We start from the raw sequence: 19621 nt of genomic DNA, 5'->3' as shown, positions 1-19621 counted from the left end.
GCCCTTAATTATTGGATTGTTAACTTCCTACTTAGCTGTTAGCCACTGCCACCTTCCAGTGTACTTGCAATTGCACAGTGTCTTGAATGTTTTCAACAATCTTTAGATTACCTTTATTAACAACACTTGGTTTGTGAAGAAGAAACCTCAGGTACAGGGTTGATATGGTGTTGCAGAGAATTTTTCTACACACAGAATTATGAAACTGTAGTTCTCCCCCAGATAATATCATGTCTGAACACAGTACACCAAGTAGATATTCTGGTCTGGACCACTTTCTCCTATATCAACTTCATACTCCCTGGCAGGCAGGAAGCACCAGGCCCAAACTCTGGTATGTGAACCTAAACTTTCTTTGACTCATACAAAACTTCATTGTAAAGCTCAAGTGCTGCCAACTCTGTGACTCTGCTTTGCTTAAGCTCTAATCTCCTCTGCTTTAATCATTACCAACAATATTCACATTTATTTATAGATACTCCTTACTGATTTTGTCAATAGGTTTTCTATCAGTCCAGACGTTCAGTGTTGAGAGTACTTGTAATTTAGTAACATATTCTGAGTTGTGAAAGGTGTTTTTCTTTTTTGTTTTTTCATAGCAAATTGGGAGATGTTATATCAGGACCTACTAGCCAGCTGGAATTTTATACGTACTGTATAAGTAGCGGAGATATGACAATACATTTAATTTATGAAATCCTTTTGAGGAAACAAAATACAAATATGAAAGACAGACATGCAAACCAATAACATAGCAACATAAGTAGAGAAATGTTGGGGCCACAGAGAATCTCTTAATTCATAATACAAAATAGTTAAGGGTTGACTTATTCTGAATTTTAAGATTTCTACATTTTTCTGCTTCTATGTAATCACAAATAAAAGATGAAAAGAAACAAATGGATTTTTAGAGAAAATAATTCAAGACAATCATCTTTAGTTGACTATCTTTTTTTTAATGGAACTATATGTACATGAATATGATTTTATCTTGCATAATATGTGGTGATATTTTCTGCTACATTAAAACTCTTTCTAGTTTAAAGTAATTGAATATATCCTAGTTCAAAATACCATGTGCATAAACAAGCAAGAGAGCCATTATTTTATGATATATATTTTTACAACAGCTAATCAAGAATATCAGTGTTTCAAAAATTACTGTATTTCTATCTTTACTACTCCTTACTGTAGCAAAACTATCACTCTATCCTCCTTTTAGTAGCTATGGTTTCATGGACCCCTCAAGTAATGTAGAGAAAAAAGCTGGTCTGTTTTAAAAAATGTTACAAGAGAGTTTATTGTCATCATGATGCATGGTTATTAATGTTCTAAGGTAAAAGAGATAATCACTTATTGTTCAATTTGATTGTTAAGGAAATTAAGAAATATAGAGGTCTATGGCAATGTTTCTTTCTGTGAACAAAATGATTTTCACATTTTGAAATGGGAAATGGGAAATGATTGTAAGCCAAAGCATATTTGACCATAGACATCTTTCACTTAAATGGTGAATCCAGAAGAATTGCCACAAAATTCACTGAAGGCCCCTCAACAAATATTATCTGGAGGCCACCTGGAAGATGACCAGCAACTGGATTGGGGTAGCATCTTTTAACTTCCAGGTCTTTTGATATTCATTTTCTTTATGGAGATAGAATCTCTACTGCACATGTACTTATCCTTGCGCTGTGTTGTTAGATGCCATTGGATCGAGATTGGTTCATTGACCCCATGTGACAGAGTAGAACTGCCCCATAGGGTTTTCTTGGTTGTAATCTTTATGGAAGCAGCTCACTAGATCTTTCTCCTACAGCCCCGCTGGGTGGGTTTGAACCGCCTACATTTCAGTTAACAGCCAAGCTCTTAACTATTTGAGCTTGTAAACAGTGTAATTAAACAGTGTAATTAAAATTCCATATCAATGTGTTGATTCATGATTTTAATAACATTGTGTAACTGTCCAATAAATATCTGTCTATATATTTTTTTTATTCCTATATCAGTCCTAAATTTAGAGACCTCAGAGCCGATACAGTACTCCAGCCCATATGCTGTACCAATTGTAAGGATGATTAAGGCAGATAACCATCACTTCTCCATAACACTTTGCATAGATAGTGCTCACCCTGCTCTCCTTTTTTCCCATATCTTTATCTTAGACCCAATTTCCCCAGAAACTTTTCACGAATTTGCTGTGTCTTCACACAATATACAATGGGGTTCATCAAAGGTGGCACTAGCAAGAAAATGTTAGCAATGAGGATCATGGCCATTAGGGATTTGTGCTTGCCAAACCGATGGATGGAGGCCAAAGCAATAATGGGCACATAGAATATAAGCACAGCACAGATGTGGGAGACACAGGTATTGAGGGCCTTGAACCTCTCCTTATGGGATCCAATTCCCATCACAGTCTTTAGGATGAACACATAGGACACAGCAATGAACACACTGTCTGCTATCACACAGAGGGCAACAAAGAAACCATAGAAAAAGTTGACTGTGTTGTCAGAGCAGGCCAGCTTCATGACATCCTGATGGAGACAATAGGAGTGAGAAAGTAGGCTTTTCCTACAATATGTCAACCTTTTCAGAGTGAAAGGAAATGGAAGCACTAAGAATATACTTTTAATGAGAAATACCAGACCTATTTTGGCAACTCTAGCACTGGTCAGGATAGAGCTGTATCTCAGAGGGTTGTGTATGGCTAAAAAGCGGTCAAAGGACATGAGCAGAAGAACTGAGGATTCCATATCTGTGAATCCATGGATGAAGAATTCTTGAGCAAAGCAGGCATTTGGAGAAATTCCTGTGGCATTGAACAAGAAGACCCTTAGCATAGTCGGGAGGGAGGAGAGGGATAGGCCCAGGTCAGAGACGGCCAACATGGAAAGGAAATAGTACATGGGTGCATGGAGTGAGGGCTCTGTTCTGATCACAAAGAGGATGGCGCAATTGCCCAGAATGGCCACTAGGTACATGAGGCAGATAGGGATGGAGATCCAGACATGAATATGTTCCAATCCTGGGATTCCAACCAGGAAGAAGGTGGAGATTTCAATTTCAGAAGAATTGAGAGTGTGCATGGTGAGTAGGTTGAAAAGCATCTATTCCCAGAGCCAAAATTACACTTTTGACAATGTTTGTTGTCCTCATTTTCCTTCTCTCATCACTTTTTTCTGAGGCATAGACAAAGAAAATTCCAGTTTTGGAAAACTTCCCCTGTCAAAAAAGTAAAATAATAAACTTTTTTTCCTAAACATACTGTATGTAGTAGCGTGATATAATGCTAACTGGGAGATCAGGAATAGAGTTATTGTTTTTGACCAGTCACACCTCACCATAAGGTACTTAGGAAGAATACTCACATAAATAACTCTTCTCGAAATAAATCCACGTTTAACTATTAGGCTTTGCTCTGCCTACTGCCAATTCAGTGAAAAACTTTATACAGCCAGGCTGGACTATGGAGTAACTCCTTTTCCCGGCCCAGAAACAGACTAGAATTTAAAGACAAACAAACAAACAAATTAAACAAACCGGGAAAATCCAGAAAGTAGGTTGTAAAAGAACAGATAACCAGTGGTTTCTCACGTTTCTAGAGTTATTTGCTCCAAACTTTTCAAGGCCAGAGCTTGAGCTTCTAAAGCCGCTTTTACACACCAGCTTTCCAAAGGGAGAAGCCCAAAGAAAGGACAGAAAATATGCCATGTGTGCTTGACTTGTAACTCAATCTTATAGTACAGTGAGAGTTCCATCTTCTTAGCAAATAAAACGTTCTTAAACATGATTAATACCGATAGCAGTGCCCTCCATCTTTTAACATGGGAGAGGGGGGCCTGGACTTTCTTTCAGACCAACATAGACGCTCACAGATATTAAGTGGCTTAGTCAACTAGATTACAGGGCAGCTATTGTGGGTAGCAAGGTTAGACGTAGCGGGAGTACTGCCTACATCCATTTTTTCCCTGAAATCATAATATAAATGAAAATTTTAAAGAATTATAAATTTTATGAAAAATATAAGGGAAATAATAGGAGAGTTGAGAGGTTAGATGCGTAATAAAAACTTTACCCTTTATTTCACTTACTTTGATAGTAATAAGTAAACTTAAATATGAGTTTATCCAAGTGATATATTATGTAGACCATGTTTACAAACAGGATGAGGAAAGGGGGCATTCAAAATGATTTTGTAAATTGATTTCTTTGAGAGAAAATTCTAAATTTTACTGTGCCTCTGGGTGGATTCCAACTGCTAATCTCTGGGTGAGTACCTGAGTACTTAACTCTTTGTGCCATCCAGGGACTCCTAAATGTTACTAATAAGAATTAAAATTTTTGAATGCTTTAATTTAGTCAGCCATTCTTTTAAACTCTTTATATGTATCATCTTATTGAATCCTCAGAGCAACCTTATGAGGCAGGTACTGTTGTTAACACAGTTTATAAATTAGGAAATAAAGAAACGACTTGTAAAGGAAAGATCTGAAATTCAAATCTAAGTCTGTGTTATTCCCCTACTGAGTGTCAACAACTACCTTATACTTCTCTTTATGTTCCTTCCTTTCCAATCACATATCAGTCATTTGGAGTGGATGGGTTGTTCTTAGATTCCCGTTCCAAAGTTCTTTTTCCAATAATTTGAGGCCATAATATTATCTCACCTATTCTTTCTTCCAAGACTAAAGCCCTCTCTTCAGATTCCAGTCCAGTGGTTAGAATGCTGCTATCCGTGGACTAACTTCTGGACGTGGGATGTCTGTCTATTCTTTACTTAGGCAGACGGTTTATTCCCTTTCATCAGACTATCTGAACTTATTCCCAGTACTTTTTCCTCAAGGACTTCTGACTCCAGCTAGCATTTTATCTAAATGTGCAAGAACAATTGGACAATGTCTAAAATAAACTATAGATAAGTGAACAGTGCCAACGTAAAAAAAAAAAAAAAAAATGGCTAAAGGGGAATTTAGGGAGAGTTAGCACCTTCTTAATTTTCAAAGCTTCTTCTTCAAATTAAGTAAAGCTCTTCTCTTGCAATGCAAATATAACTCCAAGACAAGTGTCCCCACTCCCCATTGCAACAGCTTTTTTTTTTCTCTTTTAATCTCTAAGTTTCTCCTGTGCCAAAAATTCTGGAGCTTCTACTACATTTGCCCTTATTCTCAGCCCTCTCTAAAACCCAGTTTTTGGAAGACTCATGTTTCAGATACACTTCAGGAGACAAAGCCATGTTAAAAAAAAAGTTACGGTTTTATTGCACTTACCTTTTTACCTCATAGGGAAAGAGAAATAAGTTTAGACTAGACACTTCTCAGCCTTGGTGCCCCATATCTGCTGGCCCAGACTTTTATTTATAGACCATAAACACTTTATCTATTTTCTGAGTTTTGCTCTCTTGGGACACTGTTCTTCCAGCTCCGCCACCTTCTGTAAACACCTGATTTCACTGAGAAATTTCCTAGGAATTTTCAATAGAAGACCAAAATTTTGACTTATTGGTTCCCAGAAGGCCAAAACAGGGTCAAACTGAAATGGACCAAAAATTTCATAAACCTAGATATTTTAAAGAGAGCCTGCCCCAGAGATTGGGGAAAGCAACTGAGGCTACCAAGAAATTATTTAATCCGAAATTAATTGATACATTATTTTAGGTTCAGTTTCTTTTTTCTCTCATAGTCAAGAAAAGTGTCTTTCCTTTCTTTATTATTGAAATACAGTTTATACCTACTGTCTTAGTCATCTAGTGCTGCTCTAACAGAAATACCGCAAGTGGATGGCTTTAACAAAGAGAAGTTTATTCTCTCACAGTCTAGGAGGCTACAAGTCCAATTTCTTGGTGGTATGAGGTTCTCATGTCTCTCTGCTCGCTTATCCATTTTCTATCTCAAAGAGATTGGCTTAAGACACTAGCTAATTTTGTAGACTTCAGCAATATAACTGCCGCTAATCCATCTTATTACATCATAGTGATGGGATTTACAACACATAGAGAAATCACATCAGATGATAAAATGGTAGACAATCACACAATCATACAAGGGAATCATGACCTAGCCAAGTTGACAGGTATTTTGGGGGGACACAATTCAATCCATGACACTAGTAAGATATAGAAATCTGAAGTGTACAGCTCAATAGATTTTTACCTATATATGCAGTCAAGTAGCCATCAACTACCTAAAAACCAAAAAAAAAAAAAAAAAAAAAAAATTGCTGTGTAGTCAATTCCTACACATGGCAACCCTATAGGACAGAGTAGAACTGCTCCCATAGAGTTTCCAAGGAGTGCCTGGTGGATTTGAACTGGTGACATTTTGGTTAGCAGCTGCAGCTCTTAACCACTATGTCCCCAGGGTTTCCAAAGGAGTACTAAAATCTCCAAATCTGGTTGTGGATTTGTCCTTTTCTTTTTAGACCTGTTAATTGTTTATTTGTACATTTGAAGCTGTTCTATTTTATATATATATACAATTTAGGAATGCTCTGACTTTGTGGTGGATTGATTGGTTTACCAGTACAAAATGTGTTTTTTCTTGGTGATAATTCAGTCCTTAAAATCCATGTGCTCTAGAATGTTCTCCAGAATAGACCACATCTTAGGCCACAGAGCAACCGTCAACAAAATTCAAAACACTGAGATAATACAAAGTATCTTCTCTGACACGATGCCATCAAAGTAGAAATTAACAACAGGAAGAGCAAGGAAAAAAATCAATTACATGGAAACTGAATAACACCCTGCTTAAAAACCACTGGGTAATAGAAGAAACCAGAGATGGAATAAAAAAAAATTCCTAGAATCAAATGAAAATTAGAACACTTTATATCAAAACCTTTGGGACAAAGAAAGGCAGTGTTCAGAGGTCAATTTATAGCAATAGATGTACACATCAAAAAAGAAGAAAAGGACAAAATCAAAACATTAACTACACAACTTGAACAAATAGAAAGAGAACAGCAAAAGGAGCCCACAGCCACCAGAAAAAAGGAAATAATAGAGATCAGAGCAGAAATAAATGAAATAGAGAATAGAAAAACAATAGAAAGAATCAACAAAACCAAAAGTTGGTTCTTTGACAGGATCAACAAAATTGACAAATTATTGGCCAAACTGACAAAAGAAAAACAGAAGAGGATGCAAACAACCCAAAATAAGAAATGAAATGGGGCACATTACGACAGACCCAACTGAAATAAAAAGGATCAAAGCTGAGTATTATGAAAACCTATACTCCAACAAATTTGAAAACCTAGAGGAAATGGACAAATTTCTAGAAACACACTACCTACCCAACTAACACAAAATGATGCTGAAAATCTGAACAGACCCATAACAAGAGAAGAGATTGAAAAGGTAATGAAAAACAAATAAAATAACCCTCCCAACAACAACAAAAAAGCCCTGGCCCAGATGGCACTGGAGAATTCTACCAAACATTCAGAGAAGAGCTTACACAGGTACTACTCAAATGATTTCAGAGGATAGAAGAGGAAGGGATACTTCCAAACTCATTCTATGAAGCCGACATAACCTTGATACCAAAACCAGGCAAAGACACCATAAATAAATAAATAAATAAATAAATAAACCAATAACTCTCATGAATTAAAAAAAAAAAAAAATTTTTTTTTTTTTAGACACAAAAATTCTCAACAATATTTTAGCCTACAGAATTTCAGCATCATATCAAAAAGATAATACACCACAATCAAGTAGGATTCATACCAGGCATGCAAGGATGGTTCAACAATAGAAAATCAATTAACATAATTCACCACATAAATAAAAGAACCACATGATCATTTAAATTTACACAGAAAAGGCATTTGACAAAGTCCAACACCCATTCCTGATAAAAACTTTCAAAATAAGTATAGGAGGGAAATTCCTCAACATTGCAAAATGATACAACCATTTTGGATAAAGATATGGTTCTTCCTTTGAAAGCTAGAAATAGAAATACCATATGATCCAGCAATCCCACTCCTAGGAATATATCCTAGAGAAATAGGAGCTGTCACAAAAATAGACATCTGCACACCCATGTTCACTGCAACATTATTCACAACAGCAAAAAGATGGAAATGACCTAGATGCCCATCAACAGATGAATGGATAAACAAGCTGTGGTACATACACACAATGGAGTACTATGCAAAGATAAAGAATAATAATAAATCTGTGAAACATCTTACAACATGGATGAATCCGGAGGACAGCATACTAAGTAAAATAAGTCAATCACGAAAGGACAAATATTGTATGAGACCACTACTATAAAAATTCATGAAAAGTTTTAGACACAAAAAGAAACAATCTTTGATGGTTGTGAGGGAGGGAGGTGTGGGGATTGGAAAACACTACATAGACAATAGATAAGTGGTAAATTTGGTGAAGGGTAAGACAGTACACGTTGCTGGGGAAGCTGACAAGGCTTGTTCAAGGGAAGGTCATGGAAACTCCACAGTCATATGCAAACTCCCTGAGGGACTGAATTGCTGGGCTGACGGCAGTGGGAGTCATGGTCTTGGGGAACATCTAGCTCAATTGGCATAACATAGTTTATAAAGAAAATGTTCTACATTCTACTTTGGTGAGTAGCGTCTGCGGTCTTAAAAGCCTGTGAGTGGTTATCTAAGGTACTCCACTGGTCTCACCCCTTTGGGAGCAAGTAAGAATGAAGAAAACAAAAGATATTAGGAAAGATTAGTCCAAGAACTAATGGCCTCCACCAGACTGAGTCCAGTACAACTAGATGGTGCCTGGCTACCACCACTGACTACCTTGACAGGGATCACAATAGAGGGTCCTGGGCAGAGCTGGAAAAAAAAGTAGAACAAAATTCTAACTCACAAACAAAGACCAGACTTACTGACCTGACAGAGACTTGAGAAATCCTGAGAGTATGGCCTCTGACACACTTTTAGCTCAGCAATGAAGTTACTCCTGAGGTTCACCCTTCAGTCAAAGATTAGACGGACCCATAAAACAAAACAAGACTAAAGGGGCACACCAGCTCAAAGTCAAGGATTAGAAGGAAGGGACAGGAAAGCGAGTAATAGAGAACCCAAATTCGAGAAGGGAGTGTTGACATCTCATGGGGTTGTTACTGAATGTCATAAAACAACATGTGTATTAGCTATTTAATGAGAAGGTAGCGTGTTCTGTAAATCTTCATCCAAAATACAATTTAAAAAAATCCATGTGCTCTGATAATAATATGGCCCCACATGTTATGCGTGATGCATCTTTTTTTCCATTCTTTTACTCTAAACTATCTGTGTGTTTACATTTCCAGTGCACCTTTTGTAATCAGCACATGTTTTCTAGGCCAAGGTGACAAATGATGTTTTATAATTAGAGTTTTTAGCCCATTTACGTTTCATATAATTGATAATATATTAGTTTAAATCTATCTTGTTTTCTCTTTGTCTCATATGCCTTACGTTCTTTTTTACTGCTTTTCTGACTTTCAAATATCTTGAATCAAATCAAGTATGTTTTAGTATTCTATTTTTTCTCCTCAATTAGCTTTTTAGGTAAATTACCTACCTACCTATGTACGTACATATACAAAGAAAAATACAAAACACTACTGCAAGAAACCAAAAGACATCTATATAAATGGAAATATATACCATGCTCATGGATAGGTTAGACTCAACACTATGAGTACGTATCAGTCTATCTACCAATCTATCTATCTATCATCTATTGGCAGTGGGTATTATGGTATGCATCTATAACTTATAACAGTCCATCACCAAGTTAACATTGTACTCCTCCAAATGTAATGTAGCAACCTTTTAAGAGTATACTTCGTTTAACTCGTTTTTGTCTTTTATGTAATTATTGTCAAGTTTATATTTTTATCTGTGTTATAAACCTTGCAGTACACTGTAGTTATTTTGATTTATGTAGTAAACTTACCATATTCCAACAATTAAGAAAAGAGAAATTTTTACTTAAATTTACTCACTTATTCACTATTCCTAGCATTTTTTCATTCATTACTTTATGCCTGCCTTTCTAACTTGTACTATTTAACTTTGGGAGGCAGGGAAGTTGGATTACAGGGCTAGGTGGAAGGCAGTGAGTGGGTGCGGGGCAGGCCTGAGGGCCAGTGGGAAGGGACGGGAGGTGATGTATGGGTCTAGGCTGGAGGGAGGAAGAAAAGAAAAAAGAGAAAGCAAAATAAGCAAAAAAAACAAAAATGGCAGCATGGCAGGAGGAGACTACCTCATAGAGTTACCATGTTGAGAAAATGAGATAATTTAAGGCACAGTCCATCACAGTCCCTACATGTAAAAATCAAAAACAAAACAAAAACCAAACTCATTGCTGTTTAGTTGATTCTGACTCATAGTGACCCTACAGCACAGAGTAGAACTACTGCATAGGGTTCCCAAGACTGTAAATCTTTATGGAGACAGACTGGCACATCTCTTTCCCCTGGAGTGGCCAGTGGGTTTGAACTGCCAACCTTTTGGTTAGCAGCCAAGCACTTTACCAAAGAACTAATGTCTGAGTCCCAGGCCCAACCATTTATGTATAAGTTTACTGGAAGATCCAAGAAAGACTGCTTTTCTAGTGCTCCCAGGTGTCTACATCCCTGAGGGAAACTGAAGTAGATAAAATGGAGATCAAAGTGGAGACATCTTGTGATTATCTCTCAGGGACATATTGAGAACCTAGTTTCTGGTAAGTGCAAGGAAATAACATTCCTTTTGGAAACCTATACTTAAAAAAAAAAAAAAAAAAAGCTTTGTTAAATAGCTGATGTCTAAATAAATGATAATGGGGAGGAAGAGGATGTAGCTTTGAGGAGTGCGTGTGTATGTGTGTATGCGTATGTATGTGTGTGTTAATGAACGGAGGTTTGGATTGCACAGTCTGAAGGTTTAAATAAGATTTTTTTCAACTTAGATATTGGTAGGGTCCCATTTACTGGATTATATGACAAATAGAGTAAGCTTTACTGTCAATTAAAAAAAAAAAATGTTTCGGCCAGTCTGGGATTTGATGTCTGGAGGAAATGACTGAGAAATTTTTGTTGAAATAATTATTAGTAGCTGGTACTTACTGATTTTCTTCATTATGTTGGGGACTATATCAAACCGTCTAAAATAACTTTGAGGCAGAAACTGTCTACACTCGATGAAAGAGAAAGCATCTCTTGGGGGTCCAAGCAGTTTACTCAGATACAAAAAAATGGTATGTTGTAGAAAAAAAAAAATGTTGTAGAGCTGAGATTTATGCATGGATGTTGTGGATCAACCTTGGGGGCTGATTTCTTACCTGAAAGAACTGAAATTCTAACATATCTGGGCAACACTTGACTTGAGGACAAAACTCTCTGCATCTGACTCTCCTAGTTTTTCTCCCAACTCTCTAGGTATTTCTTTGCAATATTGCTGGTCCTCAAGATTCTACCTGAGATTTAAATTTTGGCTTTTGCACATTTTTCCTGGATAATTTCATCTGCTTCCATGATAGAAGCATTGCCTGAATGACCTAAGTCAGTACCCCTCAGTAAAAGAGGAAAAGAAAAGGAAAATAAGCTCTAAGGCTCTTGGAAATGAGGACATTTCTACTACTCCTGAGGGGGAGGGATCAGAATCATGTTGTTTAGTCGACACAATCTGACTGATCATACGCAGAATGATTTTCATGAGATTTGAAAATCTATCATCATCTCCAAAATATTCTTCCCCTGAGCTTGGGAGTAGGCTCACTGCCATAGTGGGAGATGAATAAGACATGGTTTAACTGTTCAGGGCTTCCATTCTAGAGGATTTGGCTCTATTTACAGGTTAACCAAACATATCTGGGTAGGTAAGACCCAGAAAAAATTAAATATATTAGTTCAGGGATGCTTGGCACTTATTGTGTTTGTCTTTGTTATTCTCAAAAAGAATTATGAAATACAACAGTAACTCACAATCAAGCTTCAATTAAAAAAAACAAAAAAACCCAGTGCTATTGAGTCAATTCTGACTCATAGCGACCCTATAGGACAGAGTAGAACTGCCCCATAGAGTTTCCAAGGAGCGCCTGGCAGATTCAAACTGCCAACCCTTTGGTTAGCAGCCATAGCACTTAACCACTACGCCACCAGGGTTTCCAGCTTCAATTCAGGGGAGTAATTTCCAGTGTACACTGTTTTTCATTGAAGACTGATGATTTTTTTTCTATTGCAGATTAAAAGTTTAATAATTCTGAAGTGAGGCTAACATCTCCAGTGATCTCCAGCCTTATACATTGGCTCTTTCCTCATCTTTTGAATCTTTGCCACTTTTTGCTATTTAAATTACCTGTTTCATAATTTTCATATCTTTTTGCATTTATTCACAGGTTTACAACATGTAGGTAAGCTTTATGGTGGTCAGCTTAGATATTTGTATTTCACTGGTAATTTATACCAATTGTTCAGTATTATGATATCCTGAAGCCCTAACATAGTAAGTTACAATATTGTATATTTTTACCTTTGAAATATCATTTGTTATATTTTTAAAACAGACTTTAAAAAATAAAATCAGGGTTCAGTTTTTTTTTATGTATATGGATTTTTAAATTTTATGGTACAATGATAAGTTAGGTATTGTGAATTTTTTTCATTTAAAATTTCTTTGGCTAATTGGATCATCTGAGAGAGAGATAAGATGAACATCCACTTGCTACTACTGCACAGCTTCAGCACTTTCCTTTCAAACGATGACCTGAACGTTGCCCATAAGTGATTACATTTCATGTGGGACTACATATTTGAAGACAATTAGGATACCTAATTCCAAGGGTATATGCACTATTCAAGTTCTCCTAGATATTCTATTGGAAACTCTTTATGTTAATCATCCAGTGTTGCTATAACAGAAATACCACAGGTGGATGGCTTTAGCAAAGAGAAATTAATTTTCTTACAGTCTACTAGGCTAGAAGTCCAAACTCAGGGTGTCAGCTGCAGAGGAAGGTTTCCTCTCTCTGTTGGCTCTGGAGGAAGGTCCTTGTCCTCCATCTTCCCTTAGTCTGGGAACATCTTGGTGCAGGAACCTCAGGTCCAAAGGACGCGCTCTGCTCCCAGCACTGCTTTCTTGGTAGTATGAGGTCTCCAACTCTCGGCTTGCTTCCCTTTCCTTTTATATATTGTAAGAAAAAAAGTGGTGCAGGCCACACCCCAGGGAAACTGCCTTTACATTGGATCAGGAATGTAACCTGGTAAGGGTGTTACAATCCCACCCTAATCCTCTTTAACATAAAATTACAATCACAAAATGGAGGACAACCACAGAATACTGGGAATCATGGCCTAACCAAGTTGATACACATATTTTGGGGGGGGACATATTTAAATCCATGACACCATTATATACAGTAATTAATATTTAAAGATACTCGTTAGCGATTTCGTGAACCTAGATCTGTTTAGTGCTTCACAAATCTCTAAACCTCAAAAATCTTTCAAGATTTTATTCAGTTTACAGATCTAAAAGGTAAAGCTCAGGTAGGTTAAATAATTTACTTAAAATTAAACAATGAAATGACAAATATGTTTGAAAACAATCTTTGCATGTATCTTCACATAATTCTTAATGGAATACATATGCTTACTTATGCATAAAATTGTGGATAATAAGTACCTACCTTGTAAGTTTTAGGAGTCTCTGGGCAGTACAAATGGTTAACACAATTGGTTGCTAACCAAAAGGTTAGTGGTTCAAGTCCACCCAGATGGTCTCAGAAGAAAGGCCTGGCTATTTACTTCTGAAAAGTCAGCCAGTGAAAACCCTATGGAGCACAGTTCTGTTCAGACACACATGGGATCACCATTAGTCAGACTCGAATTGAAAGCAACTGGTACTTCACAAGTTTAAGAAATAAACTAATCTATACATTTATTTTCTTTTTTTTTTATACATTTATTTTCTAGCTTTTAATACTTACCAAAGTGTAGCTATGTTCAGTAATCTCTGATTATTTCCTTAGAATATTATTTTCAAATTTTCTTCCATGAAGTCTGAGGGTCTTGTGAAGCCAACACATGGGTTGCTGAAGATCATATTGAAAAATGAGTGGGCAAGATTCTAGGTGTTCAACCATTGACTCAATCAAACCAACTACTTTGATGTATTCTATATATACATTTAAATGTTGGAAAATTACCAGCTCAGGTTAAATTGTTAAAGGGACATTGCTATGTTGGAGGGCACAAGAATGTTAAAGGCTTTGATAAAGTTTGAAAATTAATATTATGCCAAATACACTTTCCAGTACAGTATATAAAAGACCCACTTATCCTCCTAAAACTGGATTTTATCCAAAAGTGTAACTGCTTTCTGTTTATGTGGTTTCAGATCTGGGTAAAGGGCTCATGTTTCTCCTCTGGGTAAAGAGCTCATGTTCCTACTCACTATGACTGTTCTCAATAATTCCGAGGTCCAGCTTTTTCTTCTGATTGGAATCCCAGAGCTGGAATACACCCACATCTGGATCTCCACCCCAATCTGCCTCATGTTCTTGGTTGCCATCATAGGCAACTGCACAATTCTTGTTATCATAAAGGCAGAGCCCTCACTCCATGAGCCTATGTATTATTTCCTTGCCATGTTGGCTGTCTCTGACCTGGGCCTGTCCCTCTCCTCCTTTCCTACCATGCTGAGGGTTTTCTTGTTCAATGCCATGAGAATTTCACCCAGTGCTTGCTTTGCTCAAGAGTTCTTCATTCATGGATTCACTGTCATGGAATCCTCAGTTCTTCTAATTATGTCCTTGGATCGCTTTCTTGCCATTCATAATCCCCTGAGATATAATTCTATCCTCACTAGCAACAGGGTTGCTAAAATGGGACTGATCTTGGCTTTCAGGAGCATTCTTTTAGTGCTCCCATTCCCCTTCACTTTAAGGGGACTAAAATACTGTCAGAAGAATCTCCTTTCTCACTCATACTGTCTTCATCAGGATACCATGAAGCTGGCCTGCTCTGACAACAAGATCGATGTCGTCTATGGCTTCTTTGTTGCTCTCTGTACTATGCTGGACTTGGCACTGATTTTTCTGTCATATGTACTGATCTTGAGGACTGTACTCAGCATTGGATCTTTGGAAGAGCGGCTCAAAGCTCTCAACACCTGTGTCTCCCACATCTGTGCTGTGCTCATCTTCTATGTGCCCATCATCACCCTGTCTGCCATGCATCGCTTTGCCAAACACAAAAGCCCCCTTATTATGATCCTTATTGCAGATGTGTTCTTGTTAGTGCCACCCCTGATGAACCCCATTGTGTACTGTGTGAAGACCCAGCAGATCCGGGAGAAGGTCTTAGCGAAGTGGCTTAACATATGTGGGAGTTAAGAACTTGAATGTTGAGGTGATAAATTATCAATCAGTAAGTATTTACTAGCATTCATTATGTGTCTAATGTCACAGAGGTCACTATGTAATGAAGGACTGGGGTCGGGGGGCAGGGAGAGTGAAAAGCCGTGCAGCATCAAATTTATAACAAAGTTGGGGGTAAAATACTCAACAGAAAAGAAGAAATAATCAGGAGATATATGATATGTTTCATGAACATTTAATAAACATTTTAAGGTGAGTTGAGATAAAACAGCATGTAAAGCAGCAGTTGAGTTTTTAATCTTTAGTAGGTAAAATTGGACAATTGAGATTATGATTCAATTAGAATTTATTAAAAATTATATATACAATATATAATTACTATACTATCAAGGAAAAGTAAACTAGCAGATAGGATGAGCCAGGGGTACATGAGCGCATAGTAGCTACTGGGGATGTTATTGTGGTAGGAATGGAGAGTGTAATTTGGCAAATATTGAGTGATCATTTTGGGTAGTATGAGGAGTAGATTTTGGAGTACCTTGAAAAACTTTCAGAAGTCTAAATTTAGTGGGTACTGGGAAGCCAATTTATTCTCTGCAACAAGTACCTAACATAATAAATCTGATTTTAAGAACAGCATGCCAAAATGCATGAAGAAGATGGATTGAATGTGAAAGGGATGAAGAAAGGAGGCCAAATAAAGACTCTTGCAATAATTGTGCTGTAATATAATGACTCTGGGAGTAGGCAAAGAGAAAGATCTAAAGCATTTGTATTTTTTTTGAGGGGGGGAGGTGTTGTTATAAAACAAATATGTAATTTCTAGAAAATTCACAAATCCCACTAAGCAACTAAGAAATAATTTTAAACTACATAAGGTTTTACAGTTTATTTAGTCTTTTCTCTGTGCCTTTTATTAATTTTTTTTATTTTTCTATTATTTTATTAAAAATTGAATTTCTACAGTGTATGAAATTTTGTACCTTGATACTTTGCACTAAAATTTATATTCTAAGGTTTTTCTATTGTATAGAAAAACTATTTTAAGGTAAAGTCAAAAGATTAATACACAATTGTAAATTCAATATGGAGGAGGGCAAGGGGTTTAGATTTACGTGAACATCTCTCTAGGGTATTGAGGTATTGTTATAAACAAACAGACAAAAAAAAACTGGCTTAAATGATGAGTTCAAATTTCATCTTGAAGATTTGGCACATTCAAAGACAGATAACTGGCAGAGAGTTTGACACAGGGGATTGGTATGCTGCCCATCTGTCAAGACTAGAAAGTAGCATTGACCTCATCAACAAGGCAATAATACTTGGCAGTATATATGGAGGTAAATACATATTTGGTGCTCAAGCACTGAAGGTCCTCCCTTATTAAGGTATCTCTATTATGCTTTTTCATTCATTCATTCTCAATGCTGTGTCCTGGTTTGATTTAAAACTTCCCTTTCTATTCTATCATCCTGTCATCTGATCATCCTATCATCTGATTAGCTGTTGGAAATTTATTTATGAAATGTAAATTTAACCCCACTATTACCCAGTTAAAGCCCTTCAATGGTTGTCCAATAATTTGTAAGGCTCTATACATGCAAACAATGCTTTCCAGCAATCATTTCTTGATTTTCTCTACTACTTTATCAGTCATCCCCCTCTGCCTTGCACTTCAACAGAGTAATACAAATCAGGTATATCATGTTGTTATCTACACCTACAATTTTAATTATGGTGTGTTTTCTGCCAGGAGTGTTGTATTAGTTTCATATTGCTGCTCTACAAATTATCATAAACTTAGTGGTTAAAACAACACAAATTTATTACCTTATAGCCATGTAGGCTAGAAGTCTGACACGTGTCAGATGGGGCCACAGTCTAGGTGCTGGTAGGGCTGTGTTGCTTTCTGGAGGCAGTAGGGGTAAGTGTTCTCTTGCCTTTTCCAGCTTCTAGAGACCACCCACATTTCTTGGCTAGAGTGCCTTCCTCCATCTTTGGAGTCAGCAAGGTTACATCTCTTCGTGTCTTTATCCATAGTCATATCTCCCTCTGAACACAGCCAAGAAAGGTTCTCTGCTTTTAAGAGTCTATGTGATTAGGTTTGACCCACCTGGATAATATGGAATAATCTCTCCATCTTAAAACACTTAACCTTAATCACACCTGCAAAGTTTCATTTGCCAAGTAAAATAACAAGTCACAAATTCTGTGGATTAGGAAGAGGACATCTTTGGGGGGGACTCTTATTCTGCCTACCACAAATGCATTTCTTCAATTTCTCTTCCTGACGCTTAGCTCTCTAGTGGTACCCAACTTCAATATTCTTGTATTAATACTTTGAAAGAAAGCACTGGAAATCTATTCTCCAAAAATTAGCCAGCAAAGAGCCTATGAGTCACAATGGTCTGACATGCATGGGGATCATTCCATTGTACATGGGGTTACTAAGGGCCAGGGACTGACTCTATGGCAGCTAACAACGACTATTAACATTTTGTTGCCTTTTCAGCCTGTGCTGACTTCTACAACATAATCTATAATAATTATTAGCCTTTTTATTTATTTTTTTAATATTGTTTGCCTTAGACAAAGTGTAAACTCCATGAGATAGGGATATCTATATACCTTACATAATTTTGATCCCCAGTGCTTAGCACATCCTTGAGCTTCTTTAGGTACCGTCAAATAGGTCCTGACTTATAGCAACCCTATGTACAACAGAACAAAACGCTGCCTGGTCCTGTACCATCCTCACAATATTTGTTATGCATGATCCCGTAGTTGCAGCCATTGTGTCAATCCATCTCAGTGATGGTTTTCCTCTATTTTGCTGACCCTCTACTAAGTATGATGTCCTTCTCCAGGGTCTGGTCCCTCCTGATAACATGTCCAAAGAATGTGAGACAAAACTTCATCATCCTTGCTTTTAAGAAGCATTCTGGCTGTACTTCTTCCAAGACAGATTTGTTCGTTCTTCTGGCAGTCCACGATATACTCAATATTCTACACGAAAACCATTTTCCATTTTCCCTATTTATTGTCCAGCTTTTGAATGCATATAAGGCAACTGAAAATGCCATAATGTCTTAGGCTGGGTTCTCTAGAGAAACAAAACCAGTAAAGCATATAAATGTATATATATAGAGGTTTACATCAAGGAAAGTGCTCACGTGATTGTAGAGACTGGAACCTCCCAAGTCTTTGATTAGGATAGAGGTTTCTCCTGATTCATGTAGCTCCCAATTCATGTAGCTGAAGGGGCTGGAGAACCCAAGATCGGCAGTTCAGAGAGCAGGGCTCTTGCTTACAGGCTGTGAAGTTCGATGAATCCCAAGATTGGCAGGCAAGACTGCAAGGCTTCTCCTGATTCTCATAGTTGCAGTGGCTGGTGAACCCAAGATTGGTAGGCTGGAGAGCAGAGCTCTTGCTTACAGGCTGTGAAGTTTGACGAATCCCAAGATTGGCAGGCAAGACTGCAGGGCTTCTCCTGATGCTTATAGTTGCAGTGGCTGGTGAACCCAAGATCAGCAGGCTGGAGAACAGGAATCTTGCTCATAGGCTGTGAAAATTGATGAATCCCAAGATCAGCAGGTAAGTTGCTAGCTCAAGTCCCAAGAACTGGAGGGCAGGAGAACAAGAAGCAGCTGCAGGATCCAGAACAAGCCAAAAGCCTTGGCAAGGTGAGCAGGAAGAAAGTAGGCAGCAGAGGGCAAAGAGATGAAGGCTGAGGGGGTGGTGAACTGCCACAGGCCCCACCCCCTCAGTAGCACTCAGCAGGTTCCTGGGGGGGCGGTGGTGATCACATATCAGATTTCAACTGGGAAGTGATGACAACATTATACAACTGCCAAAACACTGAGAATCATGGCCTAGCCAAGTTGACACACAATCTTAACCACCACACATGGCTTGGGTCAGGCACACCTTAGTCCTCAAAATGACATTTTTGCTTTTGAACACTTTAAAGAGGTCTTTTACAGCAGACTTGCCCAGTGCAACACGTCATTTAATTTCTTAACAGTTACTCCCATGGGCATAAGTAAAATGAAAATCTTGACAACTTTGATCTTTTCTCCATTTATCATGACGTTGCTTATTGGTCCACTCGTGAGGAATTTTGTTTTCTTCATGTTGAGGTGCAATCCATACTGAAAGCAGTATTATTTGATTTTCATGAGTAAGTGCTTCAAGTCTCTTTCATTTTCAGCAAGTGATGTTGTGTTATCTGCATACGGTAGGTTGTTAATGAGTTTTTCTTCAATCCTGATGTTGTGT

General features: G+C 37.5%; 2 protein-coding genes across 2 annotated transcripts; one reads left to right on the top strand and one right to left on the bottom strand.

Annotated features, from left to right (window-relative positions):
• Positions 1–1325: 1325 nt before the first annotated feature.
• On the bottom strand, positions 1326–3172 carry LOC100670092 (olfactory receptor 51A7-like). The gene has a single exon (XM_023540572.2). The coding sequence runs from the start codon at positions 3108–3110 to the stop codon at positions 2154–2156; it is 957 nt and encodes a 318-aa protein (XP_023396340.2). The 5' UTR covers positions 3111–3172; the 3' UTR covers positions 1326–2153.
• Positions 3173–14042: 10870 nt separating this feature from the next.
• On the top strand, positions 14043–16980 carry LOC100674855 (olfactory receptor 51A7). The gene has a single exon (XM_003421432.4). It carries the CDS (start codon positions 14405–14407, stop codon positions 15356–15358), a length of 954 nt encoding a protein of 317 aa, XP_003421480.3. The 5' UTR covers positions 14043–14404; the 3' UTR covers positions 15359–16980.
• The last annotated feature ends 2641 nt before the right edge of the window (positions 16981–19621 follow it).

The sequence above is a fragment of the Loxodonta africana genome, chromosome 7 (assembly GCF_030014295.1).
Source record: "Loxodonta africana isolate mLoxAfr1 chromosome 7, mLoxAfr1.hap2, whole genome shotgun sequence".
Classification (NCBI taxonomy): Eukaryota; Metazoa; Chordata; class Mammalia; order Proboscidea; family Elephantidae; genus Loxodonta; species Loxodonta africana.
Note: the sequence above shows the minus strand (reverse complement) of the source record. Positions and strands in the feature narration are given on the sequence as shown.

What these genes read in the sequence shown, in the direction of transcription:
- LOC100670092 (XM_023540572.2), bottom strand. Translation starts at nt 3,110, where the DNA reads ATGCTTTTCAACCTACTCACCATGCACACTCTCAATTCTTCTGAAATT.
- LOC100674855 (XM_003421432.4), top strand. Translation starts at nt 14,405, where the DNA reads ATGTTCCTACTCACTATGACTGTTCTCAATAATTCCGAGGTCCAGCTT.